Here is a 23122-nt window from a genome sequence, read left to right as displayed (position 1 = left end):
TGACTTATTAATTATCAGCATATCTAACTTATGACTTTAACTCAGTAAAATGAAAGTATTAAAAGCATGGTCAGGCTGGTCATTTTGCCTTTTTGCTGGATATGGAGCTCTGTCATTTCCATCATCAGATTGCTGAACTATTACCAGTCCTCCATGATTACCTCTACCTGTCCTTATCAGCTGAACACCATGTACCCATGTAACCTCCTGTTCGCTGTGGCTAGATTTGTGTTTTCTTATGGAGAGGTTTCTGTAGATTTTAACCTTAATCCTATCAGCTAATGTGAAGGCACTGATCCGCACCTGTCTTGAAGGTTATCTGTGCATGTTTCACACCCACAGGCATTCATTATTTACATAGCTGCTCCCCCGAGGCACCAGCCACCACAGGAAGTGTAGATGGGAAATCTACCTCCCGATCTGCCAGCGACACATCCATATCTATACTGCATGGCTCACTGACTTAGGAGGATGCAGTGTCAGGATTATCATTCGTTCCCTGGAAACTTCATCATCGTCGGCACAAGCAGCTGTGGCTGTGTCATCATGCAGCCGTGTTTGCCTTTTAAATCAAGAGTTCGCCAACACTGGAGCCTCAAGGGAGCCTTTTTTTTTTTTAGAACAACCAAACAAATCAGAATGTAACAACGTTAACACTAACAGCACTCATTAAGCAGCAGTCTTGAGGATCATTACCTATAAGAAGAAGACTTTCCTCCCAGGAAAAAATAACTACAGCATCACTTGTTCCAGCAAATCCCCCAAAACAACATATAAGAGACAAAGACCTCAAGCAGCCACAGGAATTATGATTCCTGGTTGCAGGAGCAAGGAAGATATAGTGAGACTTCATTGATGAGCCATAAAGTACACAGATAGATGGATGAGACAGCAAAACATTGGACTGTCAGGAAAAGGCTGATTATTTTCCATTTCGTCAGCTCATGGTTATTTTTGTACTTATGATGATGAAAATCCCCTCAACTTAAAGATATTATATGTAACATCTTTGCACTAAATTAAATTGTTCAAACCCTGAGAAGTATATATTTTGCTAAAGATAACGGTGCATTTAATTTGGTAGCCTGTCACGTCAGAGAATGAGGTACAGTAGGAACTTGGGAAACACGATGAAACGTAACCAGAATACATTTCTTATTCATTACCTTTTCTGTGAACATTTCTGCCTGAGTCACGTCAGATTTTCAGATGCATTGGTGGTTGTTTAACAATGAAGACAAAAGCTCAAATGATCCAACGCTAATTTGCCATGTCATCATTCAATTAGCAGTGGGAATAAGCAGCATTTAACAAAATTTTAATTTAAATTTTTTAAGCTTACCAAAACCTTGACCGTAGTGCTGTCCTATCAGAAAACACATACATTTTTCTAACAGTGATTTGTAACCATTTTGGAAGGCACTAACAAGAAAAGTTTTGTTGGTACAGCAACAGTCCAGAAAACGCCTTTATGTGTCATTCTCGAGGGCATGCACAAAAAGATCATTTTCAATTTAATTTGGAAGACTTGCAGATAGAAAGACTTCAATTATCATAAAATAAAATAAGGAAATTAATAATTTATGTAGGCTCTAAATTCAACTCTAATTTGTGGATCTCTTGGACGTCGAAACTCATCACGCTATTCATCTCCTGGAGAGAGAAACAGACCAAGAGGATTTCAGTAGCAGTGTTTTGAATGCTATATAAGCTAATAATGCTTGTTTAAGTTAATATCTAAACCAGTCTTTCATCTAGCATCCACACAGCCATGTGGATTATGATAAATGTAACAGCGTTTAGATGCAGCGATTTCACAGTCTTATCCCATAACCCCCTGGATAATTAATTCTAATGATACTTTATCTGCGACACCCATCACGATAAACATCAATGCACAAACCTACTCACATGAATGTGCCATTGAGCGTAACAATGACCTTTCCAGACCCCCCGGACCTCTCAAGACATGTGTGAAAAACAGTCTGAACACTCACGCCAGCCCTTTAGTGTGCAGGGCTGATTTGATATAAGCGTGACAGGGGTATTTATAGAGCAGCATAGAGCCTTACTCTCCCCTCCTTTCTACACCGCGAGCCCATTCCAGCCCAGACACTTTTGGCAGCCCTGCTCACTCACTGGAAAAGCCATCATGTCAGCACACTGGCAGCAGATAGCATGTTGTGCTAACAGGTTTGTGGGTCCACTCGCAGGAGCTCGATGTAGTTCATTATGCAGTGACACTATACATTTATTCTTTGATGCCTTATTTCGCAGCACCAAGACAATCTATATTAAAATGTCACTGTTTTTTTGCTTTTCTTCGACCTAATACAGACGTTAGCTTTTTTGCCACAGTCTGATATCTTAAGCTTCCATCTGCAGACTTGTGACTATACATGGTGATGCAATCTTGAAAAACATTGAAGAAGTAGTGAGGGAAGTATTATGTTTATGCGGAAAGTATTATGTTTATGCAGATTTTTTTTGGGCCCTATGGAACTCTCTCCCCAAACACACTGTACCGATCCATCCATATTTAAATCACAAATCAAAACTCAACTTTTCAGAGCTGCTTTTTATCTCTGATTGACATTTTTCATGTATGTGTTCACTGTATTTTCCTCTAAAATGATGTAAAGTGTCTTGAGAAACATTAAAACGCCATATAAATGAAATTTGTTATTATTGGGGCTGTCAAGGGATTAAAAAAATAATCGAATTAATTACATGCTTTATGATTTATTAATCTAAATTAATACATACCAATATTTGCAATGAGAAGCATTTAAAAATATTAATAATAACCCCTTGTCCTCTTCCTCTGAAACTGGCCTGCAGTGCAATCCATTTTGCGCTTTGAGTTGGTTAATCTGTCAAAGACAGATTTACTCAGTTTGTATCTGAACGCCTGTTCCACTGTGGCTTGCAAAGGTTGGTCTCTAACGCTAACTTTAGCATCAGGGGCTGAGCTATGTCTGACCTCCTGAGTTCACTGCTATGTGTTTTGTGTTGAGGTGATATTTCAGTCTTGCAGTATACCGATGGTGAGAAAACTCCTATCTGTGTATTGTTTTAAATGTAAATCTTCTCAGTATGCTAACCAAAGTTTTTTCATCTGCTTCCATCATGTTTACAAAGCTACTGTGGAACATGAAGGGAACGTGTTGACGTAGACCTTAATTAATGCATTATTTGTGATGCATTATTTTTTTTTATAATCAATTAGTCAAAATTAACGCATTATTTTGACAAGCCTAACTATTAGCATGATCACTTTCATTTAAATCACTTAATTTCAAACATATTTGCAAAGGCATCATGGTGCGAACTGTCCAAACATTTATAATGAATTTGAACAGCTCTTTGTGTCATTAATAACAGGATGCATGACATTATTAAAATGTGCTTAGGTTAGACTGCTATTTGTAATATGTGAAAAACATACGATTGAAATATAATTTATATTTAAAATCTATGAATGATCTACAAAAAAGTAAACTGCACTGCATGTAAAAAAAATTATTTTCATAGAAGTAAAAGGAGGATTTTATGTTCTCTAACATGTGGCAATTTAGTTGAACTGACTAAATCGTTAGAGCCTTGATATTACCTCAAAGGACTGCGGTGATGTTGATAGGGTCATTTATTACATTACTTTTTAAAATACATATTTATCTACAAAGCCTGAAGGAAAAAGAGAACAGCTTAGTTGAGTAAGTACAAAATAATTAAATTCACTTCATTAAATTTCTCGTAAATAATCCAAAAAAAAAACAATTATTTCAAAAAGAGTTTTTGGTCAGGAGGTAATCTAAGGGCATGTGAGCGACCTTGACCATTAGTAATGTGGATTATACAGCCCCACCCATCCAATGCAGCATGTTTATCATAACAAGCACTGGTTCAAACGCCAAGGACTCCAGGAAACCGGTCTTCTGGATTTGGTCATTAAGATCAGCACATCATCATCATCAGACACACCAGCAGGGAGAGCGAAATAAATAAGTAAGAACCCCCCCGAGCAGATGTTTACATAAACATTATGTACAAATACATTATGTATTGCCCAGTGCCTTCACTGCTTCAACAGAATTCTCCATGAGGTTTCCAGGTGTTCCTTTATAGTACAGCGATACCCGGCTTTGATCAGCCTATCAGAACAATTCCCTCTTTCATCCTGGGGAATATGATTTGGTTAAAGAGAGATTTTGGATCAAGGTTCAGCCGGAGCCTGAGCACGTCCCGTCCTCTTGTTTAGTATTCATGCTGAGTGCGGTAATCTGGTGTTGCTTTACTAAAGTCATCGGCAACATCAATTTCTTATTAATACAGAGTGCAAATATCCACGAGGAGAGAGTTGAGCCTGAGCAAAACAGAAGTGTGAAGAGTGAGGGACGAAATGAAAAACATGAATTTAAACTTGCTGTTGACCTCTAATTTACAACTCAGACTTCAAAGTTTGGATTTATACTTTTACTTAAGAATGTTATGTTCATTTCTCCTTTGTTGAAAGCATATCTAATGATATTTCACAAATTCATCTGAGAGAGATTTGACAAACGAATGACTGCAGGGCTAACTTTAAATATTACTCATACCATCAAAAGAAATGTTTAAAAACCGTCAGACCCCAAAAGAGAATGTAATGTTGTTTTTTTATTATTTAATTACTCAGATTTAAGATATAAAGCAAGCTTTCTGGTGTTAAACCTGCCACTAACAGTCTTAGCAAAAATCTATAGTTTGCTCTTGTAAATGAAAGCAATTTCCCTCTGCCAGCAACAGTAGTTTAAGCTCTTGTGTTGATTCAAGAGGCTGTGATTGGAGGCCCTGTGGCAATATAACGCTGGAGAACTGAGCAGGACAAACATAAATGTACAGTTTGGAAAATCAGTCTAATATGGGACAAACTGCTGTCTGAGGGTTTTCTTATCTTGCAGCAGAGTTGGATATATTGTGTCTGTCTAAGAGGAGGAAGTTTGGTTCTGAGATAAGAAAGGCCAATCAGAAGCCAGCAGATGAAAGGTTTGATTCTGGGTATGAGCTGGTTCAGGTTTACAGTCAAAAACTGCACAGGTGTTATAGTCAGTGAAATGTCTCTACAGCAGAGTCGAGCCACAGATTCTTACAACAATGTCACATGTGACATTGTTAAATACACCTGTTTTTCTCATTAAGATGCATGCTTTATCCCCTGAGAAATTAATTACAATTCCTGGATTTGTCCCCTTATCTTCATTGGCACCAAAAGTTAGTGGGGTCTATTCTGGGCTAACCCCCATCCTCCATCCAAGTTTCATGAAAATCTGTAGTAGTTGTGTAATCCTGCTGACAAACCAACCAACCAACTAACTAACAAACCAACAGACACCGGAGAACACATAACTTCTGTCAGGTTTAACACAAAGGGACCCAATTGCAGACACTTGAAAACCAGGCAGGTTGAAAACTAAAAGCAAGTTTTAATGAAAACTCAAGTCCAAAAATCCAAATGCAAAACAACAGGCAGGCTAAAGGTAGTCAACAAAACGGATGTAGTCAAAAAACAAAACAAAGTACAAGCCAGAGTAACACGAGGAATCAGGAAGCAAAGGCAGGAAAACAGGAGGGAAAGACGGGGCAGGAAACACAGGACCAGAACAGACGAACCAACAAAGACTGAGGGGAAAACTCTGGCTTAAATAAACGGGGGGGTGATTAACTAATGAGACACAGGTGCACACAGAAAAAAGGGTGAGACAACAGACAAAAGGAAGAAGTGGAAAGTGAAACATGACACATGGGGAGAGAACTACAAAATAAAACAGGAAATAACCCAACCAAAAACTTAAACCATGACAACCTCCTTGGCAGAGGTAATAAAAATTTCCACTTAAGAAATGTATATACATGATTTGCTTTTTTCATGTGTGGTTAAGAATTTCATCATCTGGAAAACAATTCACAGTGTCTGACCTTGAAGTTTTAACCTCTTCCATAAAATGAGTCCTGTGTATGCATGCTGTTTTTTTGAGTTTTTTGTGCATGTGTATAAAGGGGATATGAAACATTGAACACCAGTTTCTATGCTTGATAAGGTTAATAAAGTTATTTTCCCCACTATTCTTTACTTCCTGTGGAGCACATCAATCTAACTTGGCAGGCCAAACTTGGTCCAGGCGCCACTGACTAAGTACGGTCTTAGCTCAAAACCTAAATTATTTAGCCAACAAGTCTGGTTGATAAATGTTGGCGGTGCAGGTCAATACATTACAGGGATGTGTGGTCCAACTCTTTGGTAGGATTTATTATGCATTGGGGGAGATAAAGGCCATTGATTGTCTCCAACAAGGTCACAATAGGGTCTCTTTCTCCACTGAGAGGGGTCTATCTCTTGTGGCAACAACTTTAGGCCACCATTTGGCGACACGACGCAATAAGGTTAATCAAATCTGTTGGAAGAAACTATGAACTGTCTCACGTCTACCAAGGATACAGAGCGATAATGGGCTGTATTTATACGAAGGGATATCTAACTCTTACATTATTCATGGGGCTGTGGAAAATGCGATGGCAGTGCTAATATAATATTGACCTAACCCCAACACTACACGGATGGCAATAGAGGCACATCTTAACACACACACAAACACACACACACACACACACACTCACACATGAACACACATTGTGGAAAGTCTTACTGGAACATATCTCTTCCTCTTATGATCAATTCACATACTATACACGATACTTGGAAATTCAATATAGACGGTCTCCTTAAAGGTCACCGGAGTGACTGGACACAGAGAGAAAGAGAGTCATGTCCACAAAAAACACCCTTTATCATCAGACATCAGAGCCGTACGATGAGATTGTTTTCGGTCAAGAAACAGTCAGGGGGGAGTTTTCTCTCCTTTTATTTGTTCTACAGTGTGGGCGGACAAGAATAAATGGAAATAAAACAGTGCTTGAATGGATTAATGGTTTATCAACCCGCACTTAATGAAGATGTGTGTGTCGCTGACTTTATTGTAAAGCGCGATCATCTCTCAAAGATAGCAGCGAAGCAGCAAAGACTGCACAGACTTAAAACAAGATCAGATTTGCATTTGAAGATTTTTTTTTTCATTCTGGAGATATGTATGAAGCATCAGAAAAACTGTTGCAAGAAAACACACACATAAACATCAATAACTCCTGAGTCAACCAGCAAAGAAAACTGTCTTCTGATTTGAATAGGAGCAATTTGTGGCCAAGGAAAAAAAAGAGTTTCACTCAAATACTGAAGTGGTGAAAATGTGTTTGTATCTGAAACAAATGAATGAATTCAGTATAATACAGCCGAGTGAAAAGATTCAGGCGAAGACCACAAGCTGTGCGCCCATCCATCCACCCCACCCTCCTCTCTGCAAGTTTTTTGCTTTTTTCTTCTTTGGAGCCAGGGAACCTAAATTATTCTGCAAAATAGCTACATCCAAACATTCTGCATACGAGACATAATTGCTCAAACATATTTTAGTCTATGTTACCACTCTAAATTTGCAATGAGTTTTGTTTCACGCACGATTGGTTACACATAATATAACCCCAGAGTCAGTATGTGAAATGCAGACAGTTCTCCTATTGAGAAAAGCTAACAGGTCATGGGAGTAACACAGCCCAGCTGAAGCATTCATTCCTGCAGTCCAGAGGAGATTTCTAAGCATTTTCATTGTTAGATACCATCAAAGCATTTTCACTCCTTTCTACTTATAGTATATAAACATGACTTTGAAAAACATCCTGCAGTGGGAGAACAGCAGAGCCACTGTGGGTCCATGTTGCCTCATCAACAGAGATTTCAAAAGGCAGTGCAGAATTTCAATGGTGCTTCAAGGTTCTGCTAAAGGACAGGCGAGGGGAGTGGAAGAAAAGGGAGGGGAGGAGGACAGGTATTTATGGACTCTTGAAAAGACACTGTGTTGACACCTCAACCTTTTAGGCTCAAGCTGAAGAGCAAATGCGTCTGTCTTTCACCAAACAACAACTGGCATGAAGGGGTCAAACAACAATCTCCCCATGCATCACTGTATGAAGCTACAACTATTCTGATCCACGCGTCGTCTCCAGAAACGAAGGAAGAACATTCAATTACGCTGAAGAAAATCCAAAAGTACAAAGAGTAAAGATAAAAGGTTGAAAAAGACAGCTCAAACTAATGACACTGGTCAGAGAAGGTACTAAAAGCCACAGCTAAGCACATGCGAATCAGAGTGCTGTGTCAGACACATTGGCTATCTGTAATGTACATTCATTCAAATAGGTTTCAGGTTGGGTGCTTTACAAGCTCTGAAATATAGGGGATTAAACAAGCTGCATATCTTGGAGTCCTGCACTGGAACTATTTAATGTAAAAATCATGTCAATGATAATTCTTTTATTAAAAACTCTTTCATATTAATTGGAAGGTTTATGACATCTTTTTACTGCTATTTTTCCATTTGCTCTCTATGTTGCAGCAGAAACGATAAACTACAATTTGTACTATTCCTCCACTTTGTATCACCTCATCACAATCAACTCCCCTGCAGAAACTCCATAAACTTCCCCGGCCAGACTTATTTTCAAATAAGCTGCACAGATCACTCACAGAAGATAGAAAAATGCACTAGTAAAGAATCTAATCAAAGGAGAGCACGGAGCAATAAAATAAACACCTCAATCTGCTGTCACTCATCATTTCAGTGTCCACTTTCTTCAGCGTTTTGTATAATTCATTCCGTGAAACTGTTTTGTCCTCAGCTTTTATCAGATATATGCTTACTCTGGAAATGCAATGAAGCTAAGCTGTAAAGAAGCTAAGTTTTAGTCATTCAGGTGACAGAAGAAGAGCACCATGTGGATTCTATCATTTCTGTTCCACGTGCGACTTCAGAGAAGAAACGATCGTAAAAAAAATAACAGAATAAATGACCTATCACTTTAAACAGCCATTAGAAGACAAACCCACTGAGAGCTTTCCTATTCTGCAACTTTATCCGTGCTAAAAAGGTTTTTAAGAACTTGCTCAGTCCTGGATCTGGGGCCTATGGGATGGATCATTATGTCCTTGTCAGCTTTATTTTTCAAATTCAGCCAGTTTTATTGATGTGTAAACATCTCGAAGAGAAAAGGGACTTCACATACTGCCCAGATGAACAAAGGGCTCAAGGACATCCAACCAAAAGGACGCCTGAATCCTACTGGACCAGGATCGTACGCATAGGCAGCTTTGATAAGAAAAAAACAATGAACTTATAGGGAATAACCTTTGATACGGTGATTCACTGAATAGCAAATACACTGTATAGCCATAAAGGTCAGGGTGACCTATGCTAGGGTACTTTAACAAAGTAAGATATACATTTTAACTATACCATTATAAGGCAAATGTTAAAATAAAAAGTACTATTTTAAAATGTTGAGGCTATGTTTTTTATAAAGGCTTTCAAGTAATTATAATAAAGTTCGTTTAATATATCAATTACAAAACAGGATACAATTATTTGATCTGAAATTTTCTAGAAATTTAAAACTCAACTCATAAACATCTCTGCTTTGATGGGAACACCTTGTTATTCAGTCACCCTTGCCTCTATATGTAAAAGCCAGGTTTTATACAAGAGAAAATGACAGCACAGTCAGCTGTGCATCCACAGCCGTGTCAACCTGCCAAATGCTCAGGTTCCTCGTCTGCAAATTTAATAAATGCTTAACACATGCAGCAGGAGAGCTAAAAAAAAATACAAGATAGACAGTGTGTGTCTCCATTAAACACAGGATTCCTCAAAACTAGGTAGAACTATCAGCTTAACAGACACTTTGGTCTCGCAAAAAATGGTTACTGAAGACAATTAAGGGGGAACAAAAATGCAAGAAAATGCTTGCATTTTAAGGCCGTCCCTGCTGCTTACAAACAAGGTCAATGATAGCCCTAGTTCTAGCTCCCCGTCTTTGACAATGAGAGAGAGTTTAATCAGATGAAGGCCTAATGCAGCAGGACTATAGAGGCAGTGCCATGCCTGGAGCTGTCCATCAGATAGAAAAGGGCATGATGGGCTGGGATCCAAACAGGCCCACAGAGAATCCCAGCCTGCTGTTGTTGCTGGCTCCTCACTCTCAAGGACCTTTAGAGATCAAAGACCAACACACAACAAGAGAGACAGCAAGCGAGAGACGGAGATAGAGAGAGATGGACCAAAGAAAGGGAGTAGGGTAAGCAGGAAGGATGCCATGAATCAGAAGAACCCATGTGGCCTCCTACTGAGTCCAAAGAACAGTCAAAGGGATTTCCTGGAGAACGTTTGTGAAACATCCACTCTGAGTCAGGGCAGCCTCTTCCATCCGGTGCCAGATGAAGTATCTTCCGACCTCAACTCCATCCTAACATGTTATATTTTGTAGTGTGGAAATGATGTGCTCCTTTGATACTCTAAAAAAAGATGTGCTTTCCTCTGAGGAATAGCTGAAGTAGCCTCTCTCCCTCTTTCACTCTCTTAACAAAAATAAAAAGATACACAGTGTTCTTCTGCCGGCCAGCGCTGTTGTTTAACCTTGGTGAAATACAAAATGGGACAAGCAGCAGAGCCGAACAAATACTGAGCTACATGAAGCATTACGAAATAACTTAGAACATCTAAAAATGGACAACAAAAATATAACCGAAAGGGCAGACCTCCCGCATATGATCTCAGCCCGAGCTCAGCCCAGGAAAGCTCAATTTTATTGGAGACAAAAAGAGTTCAACCGAGATGGTGTTTCTTCAGATGGATGTACTCCATCAGAGCTATCTAGAGGGGTTGTAGTGTGCTTAAAATGTACATCCAATCTGGACAGCAACCACAGGGGATGGACAAAATATTAGGGACATCATATGGTGCACAATGTATTGAACAACGATATTTGAAATAAATTCAATACAACCCATTGTAACTGTGTAATTAAAGCGGTATGAAGAAGTTGTCAATCGAATCTTACAATACGCAAAACAAATGTTCTGTGTTTACTACAAGTATTGAGGTTTTTGTTAAAAGTTATAATAAACATAGGGATGCATAATTTGGGATTTTTGTTGACATGCGATTTGCTGATATTTTCCAATTAATTTAGGCTGATTGGCGATGTTGATAAGAATATATGCACTTATTTTTCCCACCTAATTGCAGATAATATCAAGTCTTTTGTAGTAAGTAAATTAACATTTATTATGCCTACGCTTATCCTGATGGCCCACTGGCAGATATATCAAAATGTACACATTGACTGGACATAATAAGGAAACTTCTCAGTGAAAAATGCATTATCTTATCAGCCTGATATATCATCCGAAATGTTAATTTTGAGCCGATGCTGGTGTTTAATTTTAAAGCCTGTATTGGCTGATACCGATGACATGCTGATATTATCGTGCATCCCTAAATAAACATGTTGAGTCTCAAGTCACTGTGAACTTTTTGTGTTAAACCAAGACCATGAATTTTCGCTAACCTTGACAGAGTGCTGCCAGGGCCTAAACATAACCAAAAGAACATTTTTGCAACTCACCAGAAACGTAAATTAACATTTTCTTATTATGAAAAAAAACGTAATCCGATTTGCATTTCTTTAACATATTTGCTGTTTCAAATTAGTCATATTTAAATGGAATTTCTAGTAAACTTGGATTGTAATAGTGAATTCTGACTGAAAAAGTGTGTTACAAGTTCAACATTTGAATTTCAATTAACATTACCTAATTTTCAGATGGAACATTTGATTTCAATTTTGTTTTATTGAAAAATAAAAAATATATCTGTTAAATCAGTGGTTTAATGTGGCTATAACAATTCAAACACAGCTCCAGTTACAAATAAAGCAGCACTTAAATAGCTCCTGCAGTGCAGATCAAATCAAGCCTACACAAGTTTCTTGTATTTATTTCAAAGTGTATGTTATCCTTTTTTGTTTGCTTTAAAGTGTATACAGCCAAAATATTACGTCAGTAGATGATGACAAATATTAGGCCTAATGATCTGTTTCCTCAGATGTTCAAGCCCAGTTTGTGGCAAAGAGAAGAGTCATCACTTCAATACTTTTCTACATATTGAGAAAAAAATGTCTGATGGAAAAAAAATGGATGATTTATGATTTATTCTTTTTATTCAACACTGCAGTCTACGGGGCCCCAAATAATGAGGTGGTAGAACTGATTTCTAGCCAATGAGAATACAGTTTGTAGTGTGTCAAAACAAAAAGCTGGAGACAACACTGGAGACAGTGTGATTTCATTTTATGATAATTAAATGACTGGATTGATCACTGTCAATTGTCCTAACAGTATGTACAATTAGAGCAAACAGTGGATCAAGTAATAAACATGTGCAACACAGTTTTACACATGAAAACTTGATGTGATTGTTTACAAACACACGCTAGAATTAAACTGTAATTCCACCAATTTTACACATTAAGGTGCGTTTAAAAGTCTTGAGGCGCACTGATGCATAAAAAGTGAAAAAGTAGTATAAAGAATTTTGTGGCTCCATAGGAAGCTGAATGTAATCTGATAAAAAATCGCCTTCAGTGATGTCAGTCAGTGGCTGTATTTGCATTGTGGGTTATGTAGGTGTTTTGAAACTACTATAACACGTTTAGACTCATTATGAGACAGTTTAAAAACAATCAAAATCGAGACAGCAGAACCAGAGATATCGCATTTTTATTCCACAAGTTTTCAAAGCCTGGCGCCTACATTACCCACAACACAACTTAGACACTGAGTGACATCGCCAGAGGCAATTTATCAGACTACTTGCAGCTTCCTCTGGAGCCACAAAAGGCTTTATACTTCTTTTTTCACAAATGCAGTAGTACTCCCAAAGACCTGTAAACACACTTTAATGTGTAAAATTGGTGGAGTTACCCTTTAAAGGTGCTACCATCGACCCAGTAAGAAGCCCTTTTTTAGCAAAGCGTCTTCTGCACTGGCAGCATAAAATGTGAAGAGATGTTTGACTGATAAGGAGGTACAAAGCACCTAGTACAGAAAAAATAACACCAGAAGAAAGAAGACTGGAGTGGAGTCGATGTCATCTATTATTTCACTCATCAGGTTTTATGAAGGGATTAAAGCAGGTGGATAGGCCTAAACAATTAGAAGATTACCTCTAAGTACAGGTTAGGAAATGTGGATGTAAAGTGATCAGCAGATCAGTCAGGGGATATACTGTGAGCAGTCACTCACCTGTATATTTCTATTCCAAACACACCACAATTCCCACTACACTTTGTGATCTATTGTGTCTATGTCTGTCATTAAACATTATTTATATGGTTGCCTCCTGCTGCAGGGGCATAAAAGTTTATTTTCTTCAAAGGTAACACAACCTGAGATACACAGCAGAACAACAAACTGTGTCTTCTCTCTCAATGTTTTTTAAGATACGTCAACCTGAAAAAACCTTAACTGTACAAGCGGTGGTCCCAAAGCATTAAGCGCACTCACTGAGCATTATAGCACTGGTCATGAACAATACATTATCTGAAGTAATATGCGTAATTCAGGAAAGAGTCATTTTAAAGCTTACCAGTTGCAGCAGCGGCCTTCTTGTAAGCTGCAATCTCCTGACACCCTTCTGACAGAATGTTAAACCACATTTTTTTGTATTCCACAGGGTACAACCGACAAGAGCGAAGCTGGCATTAATTTTGTTTGCAATCTCTTTCCATGCATCTTTTTTGTCTACTCTTGTCAATGTGGTACTCAATTTCCCTTTCATTATATGTTTTCTCTGATGTATCTCCTCTGTGAGCAGCAGATTTTCCTCCGAGCTCCAATTTGGTTGTCTTTTTGTTTCCATTTTGGCCAATTTCCTATAATTTGTTCTCAATTTAAATGGTTAGAAGCTGCTTGTTGTTAATTTCATATCTGTTAATTGCTGCTGGAGATAAAAAATCACACAAATTATAGTCTATTTATAAGACAGAGGCTTTTTCTTATTATATCATGTTATCTGAGAATTTTTAGGAACTTTATTTTAAGAATGAACAAAGTTATCAGTGCAGCAGATGCAGCTAAAGCAGCTCTCCTAAATCCTAAAGAGAAGGTGGGATATTTTTCTAGATTAAGAAAAGTTTATATACATGGATGCCACTGAATCACCATCTGAAATTAGTGAAAGTCAAAGAACACTCTTCCCCCCAAGGGACAAGCTCTCCATGCGGTGTAGAGTTCAGACATAACACTGAGACACACTGAGTGCCATCAGTGAAAAAAATATACCATCCTGTATACAATAATTCAGTAAAAAAATTGCAAAATGCATTTAAAAAATCTTGGAAGCTACTTAGATCATAAATCAGATTCAATCTCACTCATGGCTGGCAGAACAGAGGTATTCACTCACATGATCATCTACTGGATATGGAACAATATAACAGTTTATTGAAGCATACATACACACACATCAAATGCAGATCTCATTTTCCTTTATCTAGTAAATAAAGTTAAACTCCATTACAAAATGGTTCCGCACAGAAAAATCCTGACCCAGCAATTCAGAGAAAAAGGGTAGAAATCTTTCCGTCTATACCTGAATGGCTTTGCAGCTCAGTGAACACATGAGGGAAAAGGGAAAGAGACAGAAGATAAGAGTAAAGGAGGGAAACCAGAGGAAGAGAGAGTGGGAAAGAAATCGAAGACACAAGCTGGGTTCAATTTAGAGGCTTCCCACAGGAGGTGGAGTGACCTGTATCTGCTACAATAGAGGTCATGAAATTTTTAGTGGATACCCCTGTCTTCAGAGGATACTGAGGACCCCTGCCTTGATGTGCACATCCACGGGAAAAAGCAAAGGGTCCCCATAGCTTGCAGGACCCCCTCAATGACCTGACTGGTGGGTTCCTATTACACCTGCCTCACTACACCGAAGCCTCGCAATTGACACTTCACAGTAAGCCACAACACTAGCAATCAGCAAAGCTATCAAGCTCACAGGAAGTTACTATGAAGTCAGCCATCCAAAGAAACTCTACCAATTCCTTATCTCCCTGTCTTCTACTCTCAGCAGCCAAATGATGAAAAAAAAGCACCATGAAATATATTTAGTAAACTGTAATTGAGTGGAAAATACAGTGAGATGAAAGTATGATCACTCCACACAGACTCAACTCATAAATTAGCCTGGGTGTTCCTATTAAAAACACTTTGAAAGGGAGTAGTGAAAAGTTGTCACTGCAACACTGTGGCTGAATAACTGTGCTTGCTGAGAAGCCTAAATAAATTGTGCCGGCATTTTGCCATCGAAACCTCAACTGAGTGGTTCAATGAAGAGCTGATATAAATAAAATGTGAACCTTGGTTGAAAAAAGATCCCCACAGGATGCCAAGCACCTAATCATTGACATATTTTCAGTACCTGAACTGAAGAAATGTTGTGTGGAGAATATTGAAAAGAAAAACAACAACAAACAAACAGATAGATGGACAAACATGACCTTTAATTTCCGCTGATTGCCCCAGAGAAGCTAATGAACATTTCTGTAAACATTTGCAACTGGTGGAAGTCATTTTAATTACTCTCCACAGAGAAAGCCATGCATGGCAAGGAGCTGAAATGAAGATAAACATTTAATCAAGCGTGACCTTGTGTTCGATTAGGTGAATTCTCCGAGCGCTGACACCCATAAAAACAACACGGACGGTTCATGTTTGGCAGCAAAATGACAGAATTGTATCAGAACTGGCAAAAAAGACTACTACTACTACTACAACTCCTAATTTGACCAGGACACGCCAAATATCTCTAAGACAAGTCATTCTAATCCGCAGGAGAAAGCTTTCATCCAACCAGTGTTTTAATGAGGTCAGGATGCTCCAGCTTTTGTACCAGGGGTTTCAAGCCAAAATCTTAGGCCTGCAGTACTCTCCACACACACCCTTATTAATTTATTTTGTTTGTAAAGGCTGCGCTGGTGTTGAAAACAGTGCTGTGGATAAATTCAGACATACTCACTATAACTTCAGGTCCGTCTATTTAATAAAACACACACCAAATGAAGGAGGCTGCACTGGATATCCCGCAGTGTTTTGTAGTGGAGGCACCCTGCCTGAAATGAAAAGCTTCAGCTATTGCCAGGAAGAATTATTATATTTTTATGAAAAAAAAGTTTGGCTAAGATCAAGGAAACAGCAGAAAAGGCCATGTAGTAACTACATTAATAACATGTTACATTGAATCATGATCTGTCTTATTTATCTCAGCATTGTACATTTGAGCACTTTGCTGTTTAGCTTCAAGTTCTTATTGACAAGCTGGACATGCATCATCAATGGGTGTGATCGGAAAGGGGCGGCACCGCATATCACCTCTGCTAACCATGGTCCTGGGCAAAACTCTGTTGCACTACTGGAGAAGACATGCTCAGTAAAGTGAAAACACACAGCCTGAAGGACTTACATCAAAATGGCACAACACAACTTTTTTTTTTCATTTAAAAAGTTGTCTGTTTCCGCTTTAAATAAATGCAAAGTGACATGAAGTTTTGGAGTATTGGTAAGTGACAGTGTACTGGAGGATGAACAATGAACATGCAAAAAAGTTCAACAAACCCAAAAGTGAACCTTTGTTTTGGTTGCAAACCTTCCACACTTCTCACACACAGACTTTTAGAGAATATAGCTGGACTGCAACTGGATGGTTGTGGCATTACGTTCAAATAGACTAGTGACAGCATGGTGAACTGGAATTTTATTAATAGCCAAGAATGACCCTTTCATTGGGAAAGATCTCCATTACACACATTTGAGATGAAGAGCCATTGTTGTGTTATCCTTTCATACTTTAAATTAAAATATTTTACTCGAAAAAGAAACATTAAAAGAGTCATTTTCAAAGAACAGATGAATGAATAAAAAAAATATTCATTTCCCCACCGTTATTGTATTCAATGGAGTGTATTGCTGTGTAAAATCATAAAGGCAGGATCCAAGATACCACGGTGGCATGGAGCGGGTTAACACAAATTATGTTTTAGTCAGAGATAAGGAGTGAATGATTACACCACACTGCATCCAATTGTGCCTGTCATTATAACACCTATCTTATAGTGTTACAGGCAGTCTCTGAGGTTTATCCGATCTCGCCTTTAATTTCATTTGTTGTGGATTTTGATCGCTTCTTCCCTGCCTATTACGCCTGCTGCCCGGTAAGTCCACTATGTGTTTCTACCGGTGCTCCTGCTCTGTCCTGAGCGGCGGCATATTGCATGTAGGCGCCATGCTGTGCTGCTGCTGGCGGTGGCGTGAGGCAGAGAGGATTATTCCTGACGACAGGGGCATTAAATGTGTAGCAGGCCGGTGGAGGCCTGAGCTGATGCTCTCTTGTCTGTTTTGGTTCAGCACCAGTTCAGAAGCAGTCCCTCCTAAGCTGAGTGGGAGCTCACAGTACTCAGAGCGTTGTGCCGTTCATTAAAGGCTGAGGGTGTCACACCAGCTTAGACCCAGTGTCCTCCCTCAACCAAGGCTTCATGCTGTACTCCTCTGCCTCTGCTTTTTTAAGACTGAGTGACTTGGAATGTAGTCAAAAAATTTCTGTTTGTCAATGCTTTATAATGTCACACATTTGAGCCACTGGTTAAAAGTCAGTGGGGTTCACGTCTACAAGGAGGCTACAATGTGGCGTCAAATCCAGCAGAGAAAATACTGCTCGCTCTTGTCCTCAGGACCCAAGCAGTAAGTCCTAAATGCAGCAATTCAAACTCTATGTCCATACGAGCTGCTACAGATGTACATGGTTAAGGGGCAAACTCACACTGAAAAGCAGAAAAGTCTTGCCTAAACAAAATCAGCTCCTTTCTTTGACTGGTGGTTTCCCAATGGATGATACACTTGCTTAGAATCCTATAATAGCACATTGCCTGAATCGGAGCTCTAAAGTGAACCAAAGTGCAAGAAGTCCATCTTGAAAATTGCACTGGTAAAATTGCAATTCTCCAGCACATCTCAAGTCCTGCAACGTCCATGCCAGCGTAACCAAACATCAGGCTGACTGTTTGATCTTGAAAGGGATATAAGCCTAGAGCTGCTCCTACGTGAGATGTCCTTCTTTAAAAAGATTCTAATCTCGACCGAAATGTCTAGCAAAATAGAGGTCATCGTGCCAGAGCACCCAGCAGACAATAGCGCTTCGCTGCAGACCTGAGAGGAATTCTGTGAGGATTTGTTCTTATGTGTCTCACCTGGGAGACTCGGGAACATCAATGGCTAAAGGATAAGTGGGGAAAACAAGGTAAATATATAGACTTCCTATTAGTATTTATGTGTTGCTGTACAAACTATGAAGTGGGCCATCATCTTGTCTCATTTTATTAGATGATAAATCTCAGACAAATCAGTGATTATTTCCACAAAAAATATTCAAATCATGATCTCCTTTTGTTTTTTGTTACAATAACACCTTGTTTTTTTCTCTGTAAATTCTCAAGCACTGCCAGATGCTTCCCTCCCATTGATTATTTGAAGGCTGATAGCATATCCGTACCTTGCACGCTGCTCATTATTCAATGACGTGAGTACCATTCAACCTTCTAAACTCCCGTTCTCTCCCTTGAATTTTGATTCGATTGGTTTATCTAATTTTCCAGCAAATGCTTGAAATGTATTCTTGCACACCTTCTTCTCCTGAAACTACACAGTGGAATCATGAGGAGGAGATAGAAATGAATAGTTCTGCATTAGCTTCACTTCACATCACTAGCAACAACCCCCCACGCACATACACACACTTATTCTCCTTCCAGATTAAAGTTTCCAAGCAGCAAGATGTATCCTCAATCATTTCCACCAAAAGTAAAATTAAGTGTGCGCCTCTTCATTAATGAAACCGAAATGGAATTATCACAGATGTGAACAAGTGCAAACAATGTACAACTGTAAAAAGTGGGAGGAAGTGGAAAGGAACAATAGACAGACACTTCATAAATATGCCTTCATGTAGTGTGTGCAAAGTTCAACTAGTTCTGCAGTCATGCGAGGGATTCAAAGAACATCTGTGTACAAAGAAGAGAGAAAAGTATGATAAACATGTAAGATGATTATTTATAAAGCCAAAAAAGATTATTTTCAAATGTGTGACAGCTGTTTTTTAGGTGTGCTCTCAGTGTGAGTTGACGTTGCGAAAGAGTCATTAACATAACCAATTTGCTTTTTTGGTTTGTTAGCAAGCTAAAGTCCCAAAAGCTGAGTATTACTACAGAGCAATTTTTAATACTTAAATACAACAAATACAGGGTTAGGGTTAAAAATAACCTGAAGCTATTATCAATAAAAGAATGAAATTGAATGATGATAACCCCTAACCCTAACCCTGGCAACATTATATTGAATTATTTCATATTTTACATTACATAATATAAAAATTCTTCTGCACCTCATGATTATTTTAATTATCAATTAATCTGCCAGTTATTTGCAAAATGTATCCTTTGGTTTATAAAACTTTTTTTGAAATACCCTGAAAAAATAACCACTGCAATTTCCAGAATCCCAAGTTAATGTCAACAAAGGTCTTTAATTGTCATATCGACAGTCCAGAACCCAAAGATCCAGTTTACTATAATGTAGGGCGAGGGAAAAACAGCAACTTCTCACATCTGAGAAGCTGGAACTACTAAATATTTTTGCTTGAGAATAAACTAAACTATTAGTTGTGGAAATGGTAGCAGATTAACAAATCGACTGATCAACTAACGCATTAATCATCGAATCACTGCAGCTCTAAATATCCCATATACTAATATAGTCTCCTGCCAGACTATTGAGATTCCTTAAACATAGAAAGTGGGAAATTAGTGCATTAAGCATGCTGAGCTGGTGCCAGAAATATGCACAGAATTGATGAGGTGTCACTTTCACTAAGAGTCACACAAATGCACCGACAAGAGCCACTCTGATCCCTCCCTTCCTGCCTGTCTGCCACCAATGAGGCACAAACACTGATTTGCATGGTCTGCACAAAAATGAAACGTCCTTGATTTTAGGAAAGGTTGCCTTGCTCTCTTCGACCCTGGAAAACACTATTGGCATGCACGCCACAACATCACTGGAACTGTCTTTCTTTCTCATTTTTTGTAATATCCTTCCAGCCAAACACCGACAATCTGCAACCCAGTAACACAATGTCAATGGTGCTTTTCCTGAAATGTGTCTCTTATGATTAAATTTGGTAATAAACGACAAGACATGCTAACAACTGCAGCCGACAGCATTTATCCCCACCAAATGCTTAGACTTACATTTTGAGATCAATTTCAAAGCCATGTTAATTAATTTAGACTGCTAGCAGCACAATGCAGGTCAGACAGGGCAAACAAGTTACAACATCAGCCAATTAGAAACACGCAAGCATTATACATTTTTTTCATAACTAGAGCAGAGCAAAAATATGACAGATGGAGACCTCGACAGACTGCAAGTGATGTACAGTACAAGAAACTATGGTGGTATTAATCACAACCGTAATTTCGTCGACTTCTACAGATCTGTGTCTTTACCATATATAAATAATTCCCTTCCTCCATTTTCTAAAATAAACTATACAAAGCCAGTGTGTAATAATATCTAACTGTACGTCAGTGACAGATTACCTTTTTGAACATCCTGTTCCTTAGAAACAAGCGTGTCTGGTGCCTTATCATCTGGTTGTTTTTCAGTCAATTAACTTTCATCACTGCAGATGACTATATTTATATGGTCACAATGTGTTAATCAAAAGCATGGATGGTTGATTTTTGCACATTGGTTTTAAGATTTGTCATGCTGTGTGTTTAGGTCTAATTACTACCAGTTAATCTCAGAAAAGAAAGAAAAAAAAGTTTTTCATCTATCAATAGCGGAAATGAAAGTGACAAATCCATCAACCTGTCCCTTGAGAAAAAGAGCAGGTTGGCAAATGCGTTTAGAGGCAAATTAAGCAATATAAAGTTACTCCTTGTGAGGGAAATACAGTTTTGCATATTTAAGAGCAAATTAATTACTTTGTGCTTATATTTTATGAAGATTTTAATAAATGGCAGCTGTAAATTAATTCTTTCCAAAAAATGTTTAATTGTTTTTGTTTTAGGATGTATTTTTCTCTCCTCATGTAATAATGACCAAACAAAATACCAAATGAAATGATGTGTGTCTACCACATGCTTGCATTAGATTGTTTATGCAGCAATAGGGCCTGAAGATATGACCTTAAAATTATATTTATAGATTACATATCTTGATAATTTGACACCTCCTTAAAAGAACTGGGCAACAAAATCAAATATCATGACATCTTTTGACCAAATACCTCAATATCGATATTAGGACAATATTTATAATTATTAATAGTAATGTGGAGATAATGACTAAGTGGGTAAAGGCAAGTATTAGAACAAGTACAACAGTCTGATGAGTTCAGAAAATGATTTTACTACAATGCGATCTTTAAAATCAGGTAAAAACAATAAATATCACAATAAAAAGATATCCAAAATTTAAGCTGATATTCAATCTCATATCACAATAACAACTATATATATATGTATCACTGATATATTGTCCAGCCCTAAGCAGTAGTAACTCATTCTGCAGTTCACTTTTCAAGGAGATACTTATGCTTGTAAATCCTCAAACACCAAACAAGGCAACATTTCTTAAATGATTAAGTGCTAAAAAATAATTGAACATGGCTGGCCTTCCACAAAACGAAAAGCAAACCATAGCAAAAGGCTTCCGTGGCATCCTCTTACAAAAGCAAAGTGTTTCTGGATCTGATTTTCATGTAAAGAAATGTAAAGTGGAGTGTTATCTTCCCTGATGTGATGCAAATATGAAATGTGAGACACCTTGAGCTTTCACAGCAGCAATGTTAAACACTGTTTTCGTTTACGTCGAGGGCCTCTCACAATGCTTGCTAAATACAGCAGCGGTGAAGATTTTTGAATAACACTCAACATGCAACTGACATTAACCTTTCATTCATGCCAAACAGGGTTTCCTTGCAGAATGAGCATTTAGAAATCCATAGTAATAATTGCTAGAAGATGAGATAGATATTTTACAACTGTCTCAGTTGGTTTTTTTGTTTATTTTGTGGTTTATGCTTATATTCAACCTTAAAAACATACCACATCATGATTATAGATCAGGCTATCCACGGTAAGCCCAGTGGCAATGAATTCTGTATGTTAGGGAAAAAATTGTGATGCAGCTAAAAACAAGAAAGGAAGCTTTGGTTCAATATTTACACAATCAATTTTAGGCTTGGCGCTTCAGTGCTCAGAAATGTTTCTAAAGTTGCACTTTTAACCTCATGAATAAAAAATATAATGAGAAATCTACAAAATAACTTTTACTAATAAAATAATGCCAAAGTTAAAACAATCATGTTGATTTTTTTTCAATTGTTGTAATCTGAGGAGGGAACACCAGAAAATGAACTTAATCTAATATATCTAAATGTATTAAATATGTCACATGGTAACAGGTTCACGTGACATACTGAAACATGTAAACTATGCGAGCAGTTAAGAGACAGTTTGAAGATAGTTTACATCACTTACAGACCTGCCTGAAAAAGAAAATTGTGTCTTATGGATGGGTAAAAAGATGGACTGTAGAACGTGGTGTGATAAGGAGCGATGGCTTTACCTCATTAGTGTTCCACCGGTGTCTCTCCTTTGGCAGCGAGGTGCATTTTGGTAGACATTCAAGCAGCTTCTTGGGCAGGTATATTTTCAAATGTCCATGTTCATCTACAACAAGAGCAAGACAAAACAGAATATTTAGCACAGGCTTCATTCCTCACTGACTTGCTTGTCTGCTTCTTTATCAGTCTATCAGTCATTCTGCAGTAACACGTCAACTGTAAAATAACAATCCCCGGCTGAATTAGGAAATTAATTTAAGAATAGAGGATTGCATACATTTTATTTTGCGCTCAGCTAAATTATTTTACTGTGAAATGCATTCCATCAGGGGAGTTCACCGCAAATTTTTCACTGTCAACTTGTAAAGGCTGTGTCTATTCATTATTTAGACACAATAAACACCCTTGAGTGATTTTATAGTGTATGGGGATTTAGTATGGGAATCTGTGTGCTGCATGCC

General features: G+C 38.1%; 1 protein-coding gene across 1 annotated transcript in view; it reads right to left on the bottom strand.

Annotated features, from left to right (window-relative positions):
* LOC140999356 (calmodulin-binding transcription activator 1-like) overlaps positions 1–23122 on the bottom strand; it is a 256093-nt gene that overhangs the window by 219515 nt on the left and 13456 nt on the right. Inside the window, exon 3 of the mRNA XM_073469709.1 lies at positions 22664–22767. Within this exon, the coding sequence (XP_073325810.1) occupies positions 22664–22767 (104 nt within the window). The remainder of the gene's footprint in view (positions 1–22663; positions 22768–23122) is intronic.

Source organism: Pagrus major, chromosome 7 (genome assembly GCF_040436345.1).
Source record: "Pagrus major chromosome 7, Pma_NU_1.0".
Classification (NCBI taxonomy): Eukaryota; Metazoa; Chordata; class Actinopteri; order Spariformes; family Sparidae; genus Pagrus; species Pagrus major.
This window is presented reverse-complemented; position numbering and strand designations above follow the sequence as displayed.